Here is an 18,174-nt window from a genome sequence, read left to right as displayed (position 1 = left end):
GATATTTATAATTTATAAACCAATTAAATATATGTTAGTGTGATAAAAAAAAAGACATTTAAAAATTAGAAGGTAAAACAATTTTATGACAATTTTCATGTTTTTTAGCAAAAATTCATAGGTAAATATTATACTAACCAAATTTTATTTATTAAATAATAATAAAAAATAGTGTGATTGATAATTTTATTTATTTAATAAATTTCATTTATCCTTTTATTAATTGGTTGGAGCCGTACGTACATTTAATATAATTACCGGTCCAGCGAAATAGAGCGCGCGGGCGCGGGGGAAAAAGATGATGGTAAGGCTCTACCTCTGCAGGAGTGCTAATATCCCGTTTCCTTTCTCTATTGGGACATTTGTCAAACACCTTCCGATCTCGCAACCAAACGCGTTTTATCCTCGCAGAATCAACGCAAAAAGGATAGTTACAACATCATCTCATAACTCTTCCTGTTTCGAGACCCTGACTTCCCGCCAAAAAAACCAGATTCACCATTACATTGAGGCTCTTCTCGATTGGAACCAGGTCTATTCTGCCTGCCTCCCATCCAACAAAAGACATAAAGCACTTATTTATTTCTTTCTTCTGTTGTATAGTTTATAATTGCTGTAATGTTGCAGAAAATGAATCTTACTGCGGTCACGGACGTGAATGAAGTCATGAAAAGGCATATAGAGGACTCACTTGCAATGCTACCTCCTATTCGTGATTCTTATGTTTCGCATTGCAACTCTTCGATTGACAATCTCAAACTTGTTGATGTTGGGACTGGTCCTGGGCTTCCTGGACTGGTTTTAGCTATTGCTTGTCCTGGTGATTTTAGTCTTCTTTTCCTCTGTCTTTTTTTATGTGTCGGTTCGTTCGCTTTGCTTTATGTGATGGCATTTTATTTTTGAATGAAGGGTAGGTTGGAAAGTAACCCTTTTGGAGTCCATGAACAAGCGTTGCGTTTTCTTGGAGCATGCAGTGAGCGTTACTGGGTTGTCAAATGTTGAAGTTGTAAGGGGTAGAGCAGAGGTATTGTTCCTTACCTAAGTACTTCATGACCTTGTTTGTTGGCAGGCATTGTTTGAATGATCATATTCCACCGTTAATAAGGTATATAATTGTATACGTGCATTATTGAAAATCTAGACACACATGAGGTTTGAGTCTCCTTGACTGGACTGGCTTGGCATTCAGAGACTCATCCCCTTAATACTAAGGGGGAAAAAAGATCGCATTGAGGTATTTGCTAGTTATTCATTCCATGAAGCTTGTTGTAGGACAGAGTTTAGGGCAGAATGATTCCTTTAGAGAGCAATTTGATGTTGCAGTTGCCAGAGCAGTTGCGGAAATGAGAGTTTTAGGTAATTCCCATAAGCTACATATCTTAATTTCTTTTATGTCTGCAATTCTTCGAAGGAAATAACTGTTACTGTTGATTTTCCTCCCTAATTTTAGCGGAGTATTGTCTTCCTCTAGTTCGAGTAGGTGGGTTGTTTGTAGCCGCGAAGGGCCATGATCCCCAAGTATGTATATGTTTTCTGGATTTGGAACTCCTACCTCATTGCTATATTTACTGAAAAATAATTTTTTCTATTGTAAAGAGCATCACAGTTATGCATACAAAACCTGTTTAGATATAATCATACAAAATTGACAATTGTTAGTTTCTTTGTTTATGTCTGTTTGGTCGTGGGAACCAGTGAATTTTTTTTTACTGTTCTCTCTTTGATAGAGGATACTTAGAAATTGACAATTGCTATAAATTACAAAGCATTGGTCATTCTTGTGGATGGTCTCATGGAAAGATGAAAGTATTTAGGTAGCATTTATTGTTTACTGGGGTTTTCTGTTTTAGGAGTTGATGAACGGAAGAACTAGGATCAATCAAAGAATTCACTTGTACGAGATGTCACCAATCTGAAACAAAGCAAGTGTATTAAAGATTCATCCCATTCGCCAAAATGCAAGAATAGAATATGTGAGATCAACCCCATAAGATTTGTAGTAAATGTAGTAAAGTAATATGTGAGAATTTGGTTCCTTTCAAAAATTCATAGATAATTGACTAAAGAGACGTTGGGATGTTCATTTCACAGAAAATTCTTGTATGTTCTTTTGTTTAGTATTTGAAGTTAAATTTCAGTAGGAAGGATTTCATTATAGAATAAGTATTTCACTCATCACTGTTAAAAGCTGAAGAATAAAGTGGTTTCTACAAATTCTTTGGCGGGTTATAATAAAAGGCTTGTGCAATGTGCATAATTAGTATGATGAAATATAATGATTTTTACAATCATTGTCTGTGCAAATTCTTCATGTAATTACTAGAAAAAAAATGCCTATTCCATTTATTTTTATATTTTTAATTTCCCTAGATCTTTCATGAATATGAGTTATCAGTAATCTTTTTATATGTTAAATGTGGGCAGGTGGAAGTTCGAAATGCAGAAAAATCAATCCAACTGATGGGCGCATCTATATTTCAACTTTGCTCAGGTATGCGTCCTGTATTATCGATTTTGAGATATTAGTCCTTCATGCATTTGATGAAAGAACTCCTATGAGTTATTTCATTTCTCAAATACAATTCCTTATTTGTATTAGTCTATGAGTTTGTCCAATATGCCATCTTTGTTTTCTTATTTATAAACAATGAAAAGGCTGCTGCTTTGATCAGATTTTACCAACTGTAACACATAATTGGATAGCTTATTGCATTATAACATGTATAACATTGGATGGAGCTCATAGTGCTGTTTTGTCCTGGTTAAAATTTATGCCTTCAACCTAAGAACCAGAAAATTGAGCAGAAAACATAAAGAGAATGAGATATGTATGTCAACCTTGCGTGGAACATTACGGTGGACATTTCTTTTGATCATGTTTAAGCCTCCTCATAGAAGTGATATTAGTACACCTTTACCATATGCAGTGGAATCACACAGCCCATATGGGCAGCGTACAGCCATCATATGTGTAAAAGATCAGCCCACTCCAAGGAAGTATCCACGTGATCCAGGTACTCCGGCAAAATTACCATTGTAGTGCCCAATCTTTTTTCCCCCTAACTACTATGCCTCTTGCACCCTCATAAAATGTTTGTATAGAATGTTCTATTTTCAGATTAGTTTTTACCATAATCAGTGAAGCAGGTAAAAGTGTTGTAGAACCTTAATGTTTGATCAGTGGCTGACTTGCACTGGTCGTGCAGTCTTTATTCTTTGATTTTGTTTTTGTTTGCTTGGAAGAGTGTATCCTCAAATGGTTGTAAGTTAATACCGTTTGTTTGTATAAGAAGATAAATACTTGGTCACTTTCATTTTTTTTTTTATTTTTTGTAACTACTGGTTTATGAATTTAGGAATGAGTATCTGAATTATAATCAAAAGTTATGCAACTCAGTTTGTGAATTATTCGTTATGAAGTGTAAATCAAAGACGAACATTGCTGCCCTGTGCTGAAATGATTTAAGAGCCATTTGCTTTCAGCAATACAGATTAATAAACTATAAAAGATGAAATACTCGAGCTAGAACTTAAGCAGGGGAAAACAATGCACTTTAGGGAAGAAAGAATGAGAATCTTGAGTGTGATTATTTGGAATTTATTAAAGAATTTAGAAGGATCATTTTTCAGTGGGCAATAAATTCATATATACTTTGTGGAAATATCTGCTAGGCGAAAAATGTGACTCAAACTGATGACCATTTTGATTCTCCAGTTTTAGTATATCACATTGCTACTCACTGAGCCATAAATGTGCATATGTATATGTAGCCATAAAAACCATGCATTACGAAATAATATTTATTTTTCATTTACTTTATAATTTCGCTTTACATGATAAACTAGATGTAACCTTGTGAGTAAGTAATACTAATGTTAAGATATAGTTAAAGTCTTATACTCTCTCTCTCTCTCTCTCTCTCTCTCTCATGGTTATAGTTAAAGTCGTATAATAGCGAAGGAAATTTTTTACTTACACCAAGAAATTACTCAATAGCGAAACTCTCTCTCTAATATCATGGTTCTAAGACACATTATATATGTTTGACATCATTGGACGATATTGGCCATTGATGTGAACATTTGATTGCTCTAATTATCTTGTTGCATCTCGCAAAAAAAAAAGGTAAAAAGACTTTTTAAGCTCCTAACAATTATTTTTAGAGTCAAATAAGCACTTGTCAATTTAGTTGATACATTTAAACCCCTTGACAATTACTCTTAAAGTCAAATAAGCCCTTGTTCATCCATTTAAACTTCCAACAATTACTATTAGCGTAAAATAAGCCCTTATCAATTTAGTTTATTCATTTAAGCTTCTAATAATTACTCTTAAAGTCAAAATATTGAACATTTGAGTTAAAGAAGCATAATCTCTATCACGTGACTTACACGTGATGGACGGATATTTAGTTAACGTTCATTTTTATTACATAACCTAAGAGTTAAATTCTTTATTGCTCTCTCACTCTCTCTGTTTTTGCGATTTTATTCCATTAATAGAAAAAAATGATGGAAAATATGGGTGTTATACACTGATATTTTCATTCAGCATGCTTAGTACTAAATTCAGTACTTTTCAGCATGCCCCATGTTGAATATAGAAAAGGAGCTTCAGGCGCTGCATGACTTAGTAGCACTGAGCATGCTAAGCTCACGTTTAATGGAGCATAGAAAATGTCAAGTGGGAGCTTGTAAAAGCGGGATTTCAATGGATCAATTAAATTGATGAGAATTTATTTAATTTTAAAAGTAATTGTAAGGGTTTAAAAGGATAAACTAAATTGGTAAGAGCTTATTTGATATTAAGAGTAATTGTCAGGGGTTTAAAATGATCAACTAAATTAATAATAACTTATTTGATTCTAAAAATCATTGTTAGGGGTTTAAAAGCGCCTTTTGCAAAAAAAAAAAATCTTGTTGCATCCTTACATTCAGAGCTAAATGTCATTGTCTGTGACCTTAGGTTGTTTACTTTCTTGCAATTATTTCATAGTTGGTTAAAAATCTTCAAGCATTTGTTTGATGTTTCTTCTATTTCACGTGGTAGGGGCATATGCACGCATGATAGCATGTTTTAGAGAGGTAGGATTTTGTAGGAGATGAAACAGAATGATAATTTTTATTATCTTTTAGAGGTCTATACTATAGTAGATGAGTCTCATACCCTAATGTTCTCTGTGTGGTATAAAAGAATGGGTTTTGATTGAAGCAGAGGAAAGAGTAGGTTAGAATAATGGTGCCATGGAAAAACGACCTTTACCTACCTTTACCTAACTTCCTCTCCACTTGTCATTAGTTGAATGGATCATAGTGCTGAAGCTCCAATGATATCATCACTCAAGCTGAATGTGTTCAAAGTAGATCCCTAAAAAATCAAGCTGCAACTACGATGTTGTGAAATTAGTAAGCTATATATAAAAGAAAGCAACTTCAGACGTAAATATTTTATCTTTTGGGCATTATTATATTTGGGTTTTCTTTTTCCTTCACAATAATGTAGTATCTAAAATGTTTGTTTGGTTGAAAGGTAGCATACCGATACTCTTTTTCTGGTATGCATGTTTCTTTAATTTTTGTTTCGTTGCTCTCTTTTTGGCTGCCTTACAAATAATGGGACTGGTCTTATTAATGTCCTTTATTTAATTTTTTCTATCAATCATTTCTTCTTTCACCAAACATGTATAGGAGAAACATAATATTCAATCCATTATTCCCCCCCCCTCCCCCCCAATACATTGCTACGGTTTTCAATTTTGAGAATAATCGGCAAAAGGTAAGGGGTTTGTAAATTTTTTTTTATTATTCCAGATCTTGACAACTGTTCAAAGAAAGATTTCTTCAGTTTGTATATGTATATATATGTGTGTGTATATAGATATGCAATTTTTTTGGTCCTGTTTTGGAAGTGGCGAAAGTAGCCAACAGCATTTTCTTTTGCTTTATGTTTTCTTATTATTTTAATGGGTTACTTTTGGCCCTAAACCCCATTGGAGAAAACTTTATGTTGAATAAGAGAGTTGCTGAGCATATATTGCTTTGGCTGTGCATCTTTAAATTAAAAAGTTGGATTTGGTTTATGGGTACGATCTTATTAATCCAACTTTAGCTAAATGTTAAATGTGTTGGCATTTTTCTGAAAAAGCATGTAATAATTATTGTAAACCATATTGTTTCATATTTAAATTGTAAGCTTGTGACCCTACTCTACTGTCCTATAACATTGAGTCCCATAAATCAACAATATTTTTTTAAGGAACACCTTTCATGGGGAGGCGTGGCTAATTCAATATAATTGGTTGATACATACATACATACATTACATCATATTCAATTAGATATTTTTGGAAAAAATGAATAAATTTAATTATATTAATAATTTTATATGCACTAAGTACTATATTGGCATTTATTTTATTTTAGTTACATCAGCAAATGTATAGAAATGCATATGTAACGTGATAGACATTTTGCAATATGTTGAGGGAAAATTTTTATATCAATCTTATTGAAGTATATGGAGTGAAAGAGCCATGGAAGCTTATGCTCAAAAAGTAAGACAAGGGAGATGTACCATGCCTCTCTTATCTTTCCAAGGGAAGCTTCCATTGCACTATCTTCCAACACCAACTTCAAATAACAAACAACTTATTGCAACTTTTATTAAAAGACAAAACAAAATGACAAGTTAGGAGTTGGGACAACTTGTTTCCTGTGTTCTGAAAAAGTGGTCCATTACACTTTTTTTTTTTTTTTAAAGCAAATCAGTAAAGACATTGGTTAATTGACTACCATACTTTTTAAATAAAGAAAATAAATTAGTTTAGCAGCTAATGGTTATTTTGTATTTTAAATCGATGCTTCACAATTCCCACTTAATAGAATAAAAGGGGATTGCTATATCTTTTTTAACAATTTTTTTTTTAATTCAACTATTAAGATATTTGAATATTCTACAACTTATTTTAAATTATTTTTTAGTATCTTTAAGGATCACAATGTTGTTATTATGAAGTCTTTTAATTAGTGGACTAAATTAAAAAAATTTTAATCCATATTTAAAAGGTAAAAGTCATATGACAAACAATTAAATAAAACAGACCCTCGGTAATTCTGAAGAGTTTCTGGATCATTAGTCGCAATTCTTACACTCTAATCTTGAAACAACTACAAAGAACCTTAAAAGGAAAAGGAGAAAGAAAAAAAAAAGTAAAATAAAAAGCAGGGAACAGCACACTTTGATAACCACAGCAAGGCATAGTTGAAGAAGTTTCTGCTATTGATCTGTTGGGACATTAAGCTGCCACACCTTGATATCACAATCCAAACTCCCACTGTAAATAAGGTACGATGTATGAGATGGGTTGTGTCCATCAATTGTTGCTGTCAAGCACTTGACAGGGCCTTTATGCCCTTCCAAAACTGCCAAACAAGAGTAACTCCTATCATCACATCTCCAAACTCTTATGGTTTTGTCCGCAGAACCACTGCACACCAAATCCGACACAACTACTAAGCACAATATGGACTGTGTATGCCCTCTGAGAGCACCCACAACCACCATTCCACCACCACCATCGTCCTTCTCCCAGACCAATATTGATCGGTCACAAGCACCGGAGTACAGAATAGATCCATCAGTGCTTAGTGCCAGGGCATTAATCCCTAAGTTGTGTTTCTCTAATGTAGCCACTAGGGAATGCTTCTTCCCTCCTGAACTCCTCCTCCACACCTTGATTTTTCTGTCTGCTGATCCAGTATAAACATCCCCATCACTTGAAGCTGCCACAGCGTTTATAGCGTCATCATGTGCACTTGATATTGACTCCAGACATTTGAAGTCACTTGTCCTCCATACCTTGAGTGTCCTATCCCATGAAACGGAATAGAGAAGAGACTCGTCCTTTGACAAGGCAAGTGCAGAGACTGTGTCTACGTGATGAACCCATGTGCATGTTTTGTGCCTTCTAATCTGAATATGGTTCTTTGGTAACAGAATATTTAAAGCTCGATCACCAAGTGTGGGTAGCGTGGCTAAATGGGTATACTTCTGTATATCAGGTTCTTGGCTACTGGTTTTCCATGCTCGGATTTTGTGGTCTTGATGTGCACTAAAGAGTTTATCAGCTAAAACTACTAGGGACTTCACTGCACCTTTCCCCACGGCTACAATGTTGTTGCATTGGTTTTCATGATTTAGTTCCGAGTCTAGATGGTTTCGCTTCCAAGCTCGGATTTCTTTGTCTGAGGAGCCGCTGTAGAGGAACTTTTCAGTTAGGGTGAGAGAGGATACATAGGTGGTGTGACCCTTGAGAGTGGCGAGGCAGTGGTGGTGGGTGTTGGATAGAAAGTGTTGGTGATGGCGTTGTGATGAGGACGAGAGGGAAGGAATTGACGGGAGACTTAGCTGTGAGCAAAGAGATGGTAGGTTTGATTGATGGTGGTTAGACTGGGATTGGGAATCATACATCGAGTAGCATGGCATGGTTCCAACGTCTGAGAGAAAGAGAATGAGTAGAAGATGGTGAAGTGAGTTAATTATACAGAGAATGAACAGAATTACTGAGATTAAGTTATTATTACAACAGAAGAGACAATTAGATTAATAGAAAATGCATGTTTAGCAAAAAAGTGAAGCAAGAATGGCCCACTTAACCTTTATAACACCTGGGTGGATTGTTCGAGTTGGTTCTGCACAGCCTGAAGGCATTTATTTGTTATTGCACTGTTTCAGGGAACAGAAAATTTGATAATTCCATTGAAAGATCTATGAAGGTATTTAATTTGCGAAATGATTCATATATCCATCAAAATCAGAAAAGAAAGGATAGTGATGTAAGTTTCATCCTCAATTCCTCATTGCTAGGCTAAGCAAGGTTCGATCCACCACTATTGAAATAATCCTCTATGTACTGTCGCAAGCATCCACATGGTTGCTTCCATATGCAATCTCCAGGATGAGTCATCCACTTCATCTTTTAGATCGGATGATAAAGCAGACAAAATTATACATAGACCTTCATTATCTTAATATACATAGACCTTCATTTATCTAAAATCTTCCTTTTTTTACCAGGTCAATATCATATGTTATCTATATGTAATCTCTCCAACACCCAATCGATTGATGGAGACTCGATTGCTTTATGTGCAGCAGAGGACACATAAAAGGAGAGAACCTAATCTTAAAAGTAGACATTAATGGGCAGGCAAGGTATGCTTCTGTCACCATATCCTTTGGTTGGTATTTTTGTACCTGGAGGCCGGCGAACTGAAATGATACAATTCTATGCTGCGTATCTATGAGCATGTCTTCCATATAATTCTCACCATCCATGCTCTATTTTCACATGATTATCGAGTTTCTTAGGATTTAAACTTAAAATTATGATGGAAAGTACCCAAAACGATTAAATTTTTTTTATGAAGTTGTCTCGAGATAAAGGCATTAACGGCTCCAACTACTTCACAACCACCAACAAAGAAACTGATGACACCTTGTTGGATACTTGGATTTGCACTGTGAATTGTTGAGGGTTAATGACTGACCATTAGGGGCTCCAACTACTAATTCAAATACCCTTTCATTCATTTTTCTTTCAATCATATTTTTTTAAGTAGGGAATTGAGGAAGTGAAGGTTCGAACCTGTCAAATTAGTTTTATTCTTTCAATCATTAGATAGAATCTTAAATAATATATATTTATTAATTAACAAAAGATGCATCTATTTAATCTTTGCTTAGTTGGTGCACTCCATCATCTTATTGAAAAATAAATAAATAAATAAAGTCCAATCGTTAGGCATAAAGTAAGTTTGTGCGCTCCTTAGGGTGGATTTCTTTTATGGGTTAATCCCTGTCATGCTTCTTAGGCAAACAGTGTTTGGTCCACAAACAACTTCCTTTACAGATCAATAGGTTGGCGGTGAAGTCTGCCCTCCAAATTCTTATCAACTGACCAAATTTTCTCCGAAACTGAAATATGCTTCACCTAAAGCTCCAAATTTTTTAAGATATTTGCTGACTTGAATCATAAAATGATAAAACTAGCTCTTTCAAAGATTTTTCGTTTTGATTCTTGTGGTAAATTCAGGACTTAGTTTATTCTATATTAGTTTTTATATCTTATATTTTGCTTCATTTATTAGTGAAAATTTTAATTTTTTTTATCATAAATATAAATTTACGTCGAATTATGTAAATTTGTAATGTTTTTATTTTCTTTATTTTTTATTATCTAATTTAATCTGATCAAAATAAATTCAGATTTACCCTAACACTAAATGTTGAAGGTGATGAGGGGACAAATAAATTTCAATGGAAGCATTAGAAACCTATTCGAATGAAAGCAACATAAAGGCTAACTAGCTAGTGAGGATATTCAAATGTAGCCATCTACATGTCTCATTACATCACTCTACCCATTACAATATCGGCCGCTATTACAACTTGCACTACCCTATACATATGTATATATCTTGTCTTGTGGTCCCATTATGACATAACTATTGGTTCAATTAGCTTTGAAGATTTCCTCCATTGAAGTAATGGCGTGGCGTGTGTGCTTTTGTAGCCTAGCTTCTCTCTTTAGTAGTATTGACATATGAGGGAATGGAAATGTTAGATCTTAGAACTTTCCTCTCTCATTGTGTGGCAAACACATTGTTACTATAGCCCTTCACCCTAATAATTTTATGGTATCAAGCCTGAACTAATGTTTCTGTCACAGTAGATCCAAAGAATTGTGGATGAATTAATTTATCCTCTAATCATATTTCATAATTTTAATTAACATCTTATTCTTGAGAAATTATTAAGTGTACCCGGTGCATATGCACTATCTCTTACAATCATGTGAGACTCACTTTCTATTTTATAGAAATAACTCACTTTTCTGTGAGAAAAAATATTATATTTTAATTCTGCGAGTACATATAATAATTAACCTTTATTTTTATTCAGTATTCACATTATTGTGGGTCAAAAAGGACAAGGGTCGGCCCAATATGTATTAAAGGTTTGGGCCCATGACGGGCTTGACCAAGGCCAGCCACTAGTGCCGCAGCAGACAAAACGACGTCGACCTCAAATTCCAAATTGAAGAAACAAACCCATCTCCACTTCTCCTCCTTTCTTCAACTATTCACACTGCTTCTCTCTCTCGCCGGCTATCGAAATATTGTCTCGTGCTCTCACCAGAATCTTCTTATCTCATCGTTGGTGCTTTGCTTCACAGGTGTATGCTACACGTCTTTGCTGGAAATGTAGAGTTGTGTGGACGTTTTAGAGTCAATAGCTTGTGGGCCTGTTGAAGCTTGTGCACTTGAAAACTCAACAATGGTAGCTGACTCACAAACCTTGCTTGATTCAATTCAAGTCTAATTAAGTTTGTGATGGTCCTGTGGCCCCATCATGTTATATGACAAGCTAGATTTCAGTAAATGTGCTTATATATCTTTTATCTTTCCATTTGAAAACTATCGTTGACAAATTTATAAATGGGAAAACTAAAATTCACACATGAATGTGGAATGAACTGATGTTGGATTTGGAGCTATGCTTAAGAATCATGTTAAGGTTTTATAAACATAATTTGCTGACCAAAATGGCAGATTCCTCTTGCAATTTTCCTTGTGGTGTGCCGGATGCAATCTTCAATTTCACTTTCTGAGAGTGTGAATAAGATTTTGACTGTCATATCATAGAGTAAAGCTATAGGGAAGTTCTAATTCTGTATGTAGAATCTACTTATTTACAATGTGTAAAGATGTCCTTCACTGGTGTCTTTGATGCTGATGCCTCCAAATAAGCAGGATTACTAGTTATGTTTCATAAAAATCTCTCTCTCTCTCTTCTAAAGTAATTAATTGTTTGAGTACTAGTACTAGTTAATAACAATAATTATCTTAACATCTTATGCAATTATTTTTCTTAGTCTATATATTTCCTTCTCTGAAGGTTGGTATTGGAATGTCAATGGAAGGTATAGAACAGAATCCTGTTGCCCATGATATCATGTCTGAAATGGCATTTCAACATAATAAAGTTGATGTCAAGGTAACGTCAAGCTTTTTCTTAGAGCCCAAAACTTTTCCTATTTTCTTCATGTATGTTTACATTATATAAATGCAATCTTAGAGCCCAAAACTTTTCCTATTTTCTTCATGTATGTTTACATTATATAAATGCAATTGAGAGAACTGAGAAGCGTCCTTCTGTTTGTCACTTGGAGGTCATCATCTGATCCCATGTCTTTTCCAGTGGTGTAGCTTGTAAACTGTCATTTTCACTTTTCTTTCATGTATACACTTTTAAGGATTTCATTACTAGACTTGAACCGTGAATGTTGCCAGCACGTTTCAAAAATAAGGTTTCTGAGCTTCTTGTTTGAGTTATAGGCAATCTGATCCTGTTATTATTTAGAAGGTCCAAGACCAGTTTTTTCTGCCACTGAATGCATCACTAAGCACCAGGATATTAAGTATTGTCCATTAGTGGGAATTTGAAGGGGGCAAAACAATATTTACTGATCCATGACTATGACTTTTGAAGCATGCTGATTATTAAAATGGCCTTATTGGCCACAACAGCCATTGCAGGCCATTTTGCTTCTGTTACCGCAATAGAAGTTTTAACTATGGTTTTTGTTTTACTCATGTTGCTTTTCTAGGCAACCACCTGCTACAACTCATCCACCAGCTCCTCTCACTTTTCTTTCTTCCTAACCCAAAAAACTTTCCCTGGCACCAAAATTTCTAAACATTGGACCTCGTTTTTTACTTAGAAGGGTAACCTTTAAGCAAAATAAGGTTTAGGTGTTCATTTTATTGATATACCGTATATTTTGTTAAATTATTGGTCCAATGTTGATTTTGAGTCATTTTGCCAATATTGTAAAGACCATAGTTTTACATAGCAACAGCTGATTCAGGCTTAATCTATGACCAATACCATTGTTTGAAACCCTGCTAACAGTAATAGTTAATGTCAGTGATTAGTCCTACAACATTTCATTTAACAGGTAGTATTTTCTCAAAAAAAAGAAAAAAAAATACTGGTTTTTTAGTATCTCTGAGCTTGTTGAAAATTCAACCTATGTTAATTCACCTTCTGAGTGTCTTCTTTTATGTCAATTGTGCAATAATCATTCTTTTCCTTCTTTTCTCTTTTTAGTTGTTCTTTCTGAAAATGAATGTAACAATGAATCGATTGATATAGAAGATCAAACCTGGAATTGTCACTAATTCCTCCTTTTCCAAGCATGGATGGATCTATATTCAACAAGGCATTACCCTTGAATACCAAAATTTTTTTCCTCATGTTATGACATAAATGAACTCTTAGTGTTAATTATCATGCAATTATTGCCTTTTATTTCTTGGACTTCCACAAATGTGCATAAGCTGGACTTCTTGCTCATCTTTATGGAAATTCAATTGAGATTTGGGAGGTCATAGCTTAAAACCACATAAACGGCCTCTTTGCAAGGTCAGGAGAGGCTTGTGTACATTTGACCCATTGCAGAGTTGCAATGCTGAAAGTCTTGCGCATTTAGATGCCCTTTTTATAAATTCATATTGTATACATCTCATGTATGTCTTGTCTTGTTTATAACTTCCCTCATCTTCTTTAAGGATATTTACATATTATGTTACATTTAACACCTTTTTGCATTATCTATGTGAAGTGTTCAGTTGCATAAATATCATGCAGCAGTGATGCGGATTAAAATTATCCATCCAGTTACTCGGTTGCTTGCATTTGTGTCCAGTCCATTTTCAAAGTTGTGTTTTTCTGTGAAAAACTTTATGTAACTTCAATTGTAGCAGGATAAAAACAGGGATGTAATTGTAGCAGTCCCTAATTTGGATCCTTTCTTTATCTCAGTACGGCAGAAGAGTCATTGCCACAATTGCAAACCAGTATCAAGAAGCACAATCCTGAAAGAAAATCCCGATTCATATGATCATCCTCATCTGTGGTATTCAACTTCTGAAGTTTTACGTGCATTAGAATTTTTCATTGCAAGTGGGGAGGAACTATCGGGAAGCAATCCTTCTAGGTTAGCATTTTAGACTTTAAAAAGCTCTTACCGGATATATTAGCAATTTGTCTAATTCTCAAATTATTACCTGTTAGGCAATCTTCTGATTTGTTTTGGTTTATCCCCTTTTCTTGTTCATTACTGTATTCGCAGCTGTGACTTTGGTTGAACTGACAAGACAGGCTTTAGCATAATATGCAATGACCTGTTCATGGAGATATCATTGAATCCTATCAGTCAAATGATGTCAATGGGGTTGTTGGACCTTGTCAAAGACATGGACAAACTCTTAACATGCCATGAGGTGTTTCTTTTAGGACACCTTGGTTAGAAAGCGCAAAGCGACTTGCCCGACACAATGAGCGGGAGAGCCTTGCGTACCAACCTAATAGACCTCAACTTCCCAGTGGGCAGTAATGGAAATGCTCTGATTATTTCCCGTTGGCTCCAAGAGAAGTACTTGTGCAGGCCTGATATAAAATTAAATATCCCTGATAGTTTCCATGTTATGAAATTTAATACGAACGAGCCACAAAGTCTGCGTTATATTATTGCATGTACAGCAGTTTAACGTGACGGCTGAGGCATTGGATGACCTCACAATCACATCCCTTCAGTTTTATCTGGAAGAACTTTGACAAGGTGCATCTGATCCAATTACCCATGTGAACAACAAAGTATATGAGAATCATATATATGTATATGCTAATCCAAAAACGATAATAAAAAACGTAAACGAATGAGAGAGAAGAAAAGAAAATCTCCCTCTCCAAGTAATTTCAATCAAGAAGTAAGGGCCTCACCCTGTGCTGGACAATCAAAATCCTTGACTTTCCCGCATGGGAAGTATCTAGAGTTACACATTGTTCGGAAAAATAATAAACAATTCTTTTTTTATTTTCTGTGTAATTTAATATGGAGACCAAAAACTTTATCATTATTAATATTTTAATTTTTATATTTAATAAAATAAATTAATTAGGAGTTGTTTAGTTTAATTGTTGAACACAGCTAATAACCCTAACTGTTAGCTTATAATTATTACTTATAATTATTACTGTTAGTCGATAATTGATAGCTGATAGCTGATGATGATTGATTTATATTAAGTGTTTAATAAAATTATATTTAACTGTTACTATTTATATTTTATATAATTTATTTTATTATTAAAATAAATATAAAATTATAAATTTATTGTATTATATTATTTATTTTATTGTTAAAATAAATATATAATTATTAAATTAATATATTATATCATTTATTATATTATTAAAATAAATATATAATTATTAATCTATTATATTATATCATTTATTTTATTATTGAAATAAGAAAATAATTAAAATTTTTTAGAAAATAATTAAAATTTTTAAAAAATAATTAAATAACTTTAAAAGTATAGATAAAATAATAAAGTAATTATTATTGTTGATAAAGAAAAAATTTATAATTAATTTTAAGTTTTTAGATATACATAAATATTTTATATTTTATGTTATTACTAAAAAAATATTTTAACAAAATTAAAATGTATTAATTAAAATATTAAAATTATAAATAAAAAAAATAAAAGTATTAATCATATTAATTTTTGAGTTAAATAAAAAAAGATAATATGGTCAAAATAAAAAATAAGATAAAATCAGCTATCGACTGATGAGAAATAGCTCTAAAAATAGAGTTGATACAAAATGGATATCATATCAATTACCTATCAGCTACTAGCTTTATTTTTTTAAACTTATCAAATATTTTAATTCACTTACTTGAGTGTCTATCGGGTATCAATTATATCTAACAGGTAAATCAAATATGATATTAATATCTTTAATTTACTTTTATCAATGAATAAGTCCTTCCATCTAATTTAAATTGAATTTTCTGCTAATTAAACCTAAAGTGAATTATCATATAAAAAAAATATATGCAAATAATTGTTTAATTCACAATACACGTGTCTACGGACTAATTCATACACTAGTTTTTTATTTTCTTTTTTTAATATTACCTCTGGCCTGGCTTCTAGAAAAGGTAGCCGTAGAGTATGAATACGTGTATATGGGGAGATGAAGCTTCTAGGACATGAGGGCTACGCTAACGAATCAGGTGGCTCCTAAATTGTCAAAAGAATTGACTATTAATTTTCGATGTTTCTAGAAGTTTAGGCGCGCGGTTCTTCTTTATTTACCTTTCTGCCCTTGCTCGCTGATTCCACTCATCATGTCAAACTCCACCTATCCCTCGAATATTATTTATTAAAAAAAGCAAAATAATGGTTTCTTTAAATTAGGACTTAGTCTTCAATCCAAGCAAAAATATTTTATTCTTTTTATTAAATTTTCGTCATCTATTACCACATAACCATAATAATCCTCTCACTAAAAAAAAAAAAACAGCTTCATTACGAAAGAGTGGTACAAAATATAAGAAGACAAATGGTCATATAATCTGAAAAAATCAAAGGGTATTTAAGTCCATTAAATTTTTTATATTAAAAAAAAAATTCATAATAGTTATGCAAAAGTGTCAAAATTGATTAGTCGAAAATTCCAACCCCTACGTATGCCGAGTTGGACCAGATTAAGGTTCCAGGCGCCAATATAACACCCAATAAATTGTAATCCCATTGCCATCCTCTGCCTCCACAGATTCCCTCCAAAAAACCTACCTGTCATCAAATCTCTCTCAACAAATCCTCCTCGTTCTCCGTTGGTTCAGAAATTAATCTGCCATAGCCAAAACCTTGTTGAAAAAGAATGAACGGGAGCAGCTCCTACGAAACATCTTGGGCTGATCAATGGGACAACGGCCCTGATCCTGTTTACGATTACCAGAACAGGAAGAGCAGCAACAACACCAGTTCCGCAGCCAAATACAAGCAGAAGGTTGGAGAAGGACTTGGAAAAACCAAAGCTGTTGCTTCAACTGGTATGAAGAAGGTCAAAGAAGGTACCATCACCGGATTCCATTGGATCAAAGACAAGTATCATAAGACTACCCACAAACGTTAAATGGATTCATTCTCTTCTCCTCCCAATTCTTTTGTTTATAATCATACAATAATATGATATGAGATTTTCTTTTATGGTTTGTTGATTGGTAGATTTATTGTAATTAGAATAGATTTGATTAGTATTGTATGTCACTGGTTTTGATTTTTATTTTGCATCTGTGAGTTTGGACTTTCTGTGGATTTAATAACGTTTCATAATGTGTATATTTTAAATTGATGATTATTGAATTTGTCCCTTCGTTTCATGTTAAGGCTCGTTCATTTTACTGAATTTAATATTATAAAAATAATTTGTACTTAATTAGATATTTAATGTTGTGCTCTCTGAGTTATTACATGATATCCAAATTTTTTAAGTGGTTAAAAGAATAATCATTATATTTAATAATATTTTCATTAGTAAAAAAATATAATAATAATCTTCATTAACACATAATTGAACACACAATTTCAAGCAATCATCTAAAAAAAATCCAATTAATAAAGAATTGTTCAATCCAAAGAACTGAAATAAATAAGAAAAACTTTCAAAAATAATAATCCAGCAAAAACGCATAAATCAATCCAAAAAAGTATCATGTTTAACGATACAATCATCCAGCTTACACAAAAAGGCTCAGAGACAAGGATAGAGAGGCAGTTCTTGCAAGGGTTGCATGTGATAGTGGCAATGGGTTGCATCGAGAGGCAGAGCAACATGTCTGCTCTCAGTCTCCTTTCTCTTAGGCTTTCTCCTTGTTGTCTAGAGCTTTAACTAGTGCTCTAAAGAGGATTTCTGGGATGATTTCGTGAGAAGGGTTGGGTAATGAACAAAGAGGTGACAAAAAAAAAAAAAAGGAAGAAGAAGATTTTCATGATGGTCTTGTGAGGTAGACGTTTGAAAGGAAAGGAGCTTGGCTCTTGGTTGTGGCGAGTTTTTTTTTTTAAGATATGGAAAAACCTTAATCCTTAAAACATAAATCGATTAAGCTAAAAATTTTAAAATGAAAATAAATCAAACAAGCTTTCAAATAAATTGAATTGAATTTCTAAATTAAATCAATTTATTTTTTTTTTATTTGAACTAAATTATTCTTACAATTGCACTCCTCTTCCCTTTATATTTTAAAA

At 33.3% G+C, this 18,174-nt stretch overlaps 4 protein-coding genes across 6 annotated transcripts; 3 read left to right on the top strand and 1 right to left on the bottom strand.

The window, feature by feature from the left end:
• The first annotated feature begins 189 nt into the window (after positions 1–189).
• Positions 190–3,308, top strand: LOC110658103 (uncharacterized). Of its 3 annotated transcripts, XM_021815589.2 has the most exons (8): positions 190–304; positions 412–532; positions 628–820; positions 915–1,024; positions 1,278–1,356; positions 1,451–1,518; positions 2,425–2,491; positions 2,928–3,308. In XM_021815589.2, the coding sequence occupies exons 3-8, from the start codon at positions 631–633 to the stop codon at positions 3,038–3,040; spliced, it is 627 nt and encodes a 208-aa protein (XP_021671281.2). In that variant the 5' UTR covers positions 190–304; positions 412–532; positions 628–630; the 3' UTR covers positions 3,041–3,308. The 3 variants fall into 3 exon arrangements, with proteins under 3 accessions (XP_021671281.2, XP_021671279.2, XP_021671280.2); XM_021815587.2 differs by having other exon boundaries at positions 285–532; XM_021815588.2 differs by lacking the exons at positions 1,278–1,356; positions 1,451–1,518 and having other exon boundaries at positions 285–532.
• A 3,800-nt stretch (positions 3,309–7,108) lies between these two features.
• LOC110658064 (protein JINGUBANG) lies at positions 7,109–9,553 on the bottom strand. Its single transcript, XM_021815538.2, has 2 exons — positions 8,657–9,553; positions 7,109–8,496 (listed from the first exon to the last, which is right to left on the bottom strand). Exon 2 carries the CDS (start codon positions 8,483–8,485, stop codon positions 7,277–7,279), a length of 1,209 nt encoding a protein of 402 aa, XP_021671230.2. The 5' UTR covers positions 8,486–8,496; positions 8,657–9,553; the 3' UTR covers positions 7,109–7,276.
• Positions 9,554–11,122: 1,569 nt separating this feature from the next.
• LOC110658104 (alpha-N-acetylglucosaminidase-like) lies at positions 11,123–14,853 on the top strand. Its single transcript, XM_058132492.1, has 3 exons — positions 11,123–11,341; positions 11,960–12,058; positions 13,831–14,853. The coding sequence occupies exons 1-3, from the start codon at positions 11,339–11,341 to the stop codon at positions 14,074–14,076; spliced, it is 348 nt and encodes a 115-aa protein (XP_057988475.1). The 5' UTR covers positions 11,123–11,338; the 3' UTR covers positions 14,077–14,853.
• A 1,817-nt stretch (positions 14,854–16,670) lies between these two features.
• On the top strand, positions 16,671–17,305 carry LOC110658065 (uncharacterized). The gene has a single exon (XM_021815539.2). The coding sequence runs from the start codon at positions 16,808–16,810 to the stop codon at positions 17,060–17,062; it is 255 nt and encodes an 84-aa protein (XP_021671231.1). The 5' UTR covers positions 16,671–16,807; the 3' UTR covers positions 17,063–17,305.
• The last annotated feature ends 869 nt before the right edge of the window (positions 17,306–18,174 follow it).

Source organism: Hevea brasiliensis, chromosome 13, assembly GCF_030052815.1.
Source record: "Hevea brasiliensis isolate MT/VB/25A 57/8 chromosome 13, ASM3005281v1, whole genome shotgun sequence".
Taxonomy (NCBI): domain Eukaryota; kingdom Viridiplantae; phylum Streptophyta; class Magnoliopsida; order Malpighiales; family Euphorbiaceae; genus Hevea; species Hevea brasiliensis.
This window is presented reverse-complemented; position numbering and strand designations above follow the sequence as displayed.

Excerpts from the sequence above, each read along its gene's own strand:
- LOC110658104 (XM_058132492.1), top strand. Across the intron at positions 12,059-13,830 it reads ATAATAAAGTTGATGTCAAG|GATAAAAACAGGGATGTAAT; the intron begins GTAACGTCAAGC and ends CAATTGTAGCAG.
- LOC110658064 (XM_021815538.2), bottom strand. The coding sequence starts at position 8,485 with ATGCCATGCTACTCGATGTATGATTCCCAATCCCAGTCTAACCACCAT.
- LOC110658065 (XM_021815539.2), top strand. The coding sequence starts at position 16,808 with ATGAACGGGAGCAGCTCCTACGAAACATCTTGGGCTGATCAATGGGAC.
- LOC110658103 (XM_021815587.2), top strand. The coding sequence starts at position 299 with ATGATGGTAAGGCTCTACCTCTGCAGGAGTGCTAATATCCCGTTTCCT. Across the intron at positions 1,025-1,277 it reads TTGTAAGGGGTAGAGCAGAG|AGTTTAGGGCAGAATGATTC; the intron begins GTATTGTTCCTT and ends GTTGTAGGACAG. Across the intron at positions 1,357-1,450 it reads TGCGGAAATGAGAGTTTTAG|CGGAGTATTGTCTTCCTCTA; the intron begins GTAATTCCCATA and ends CCCTAATTTTAG.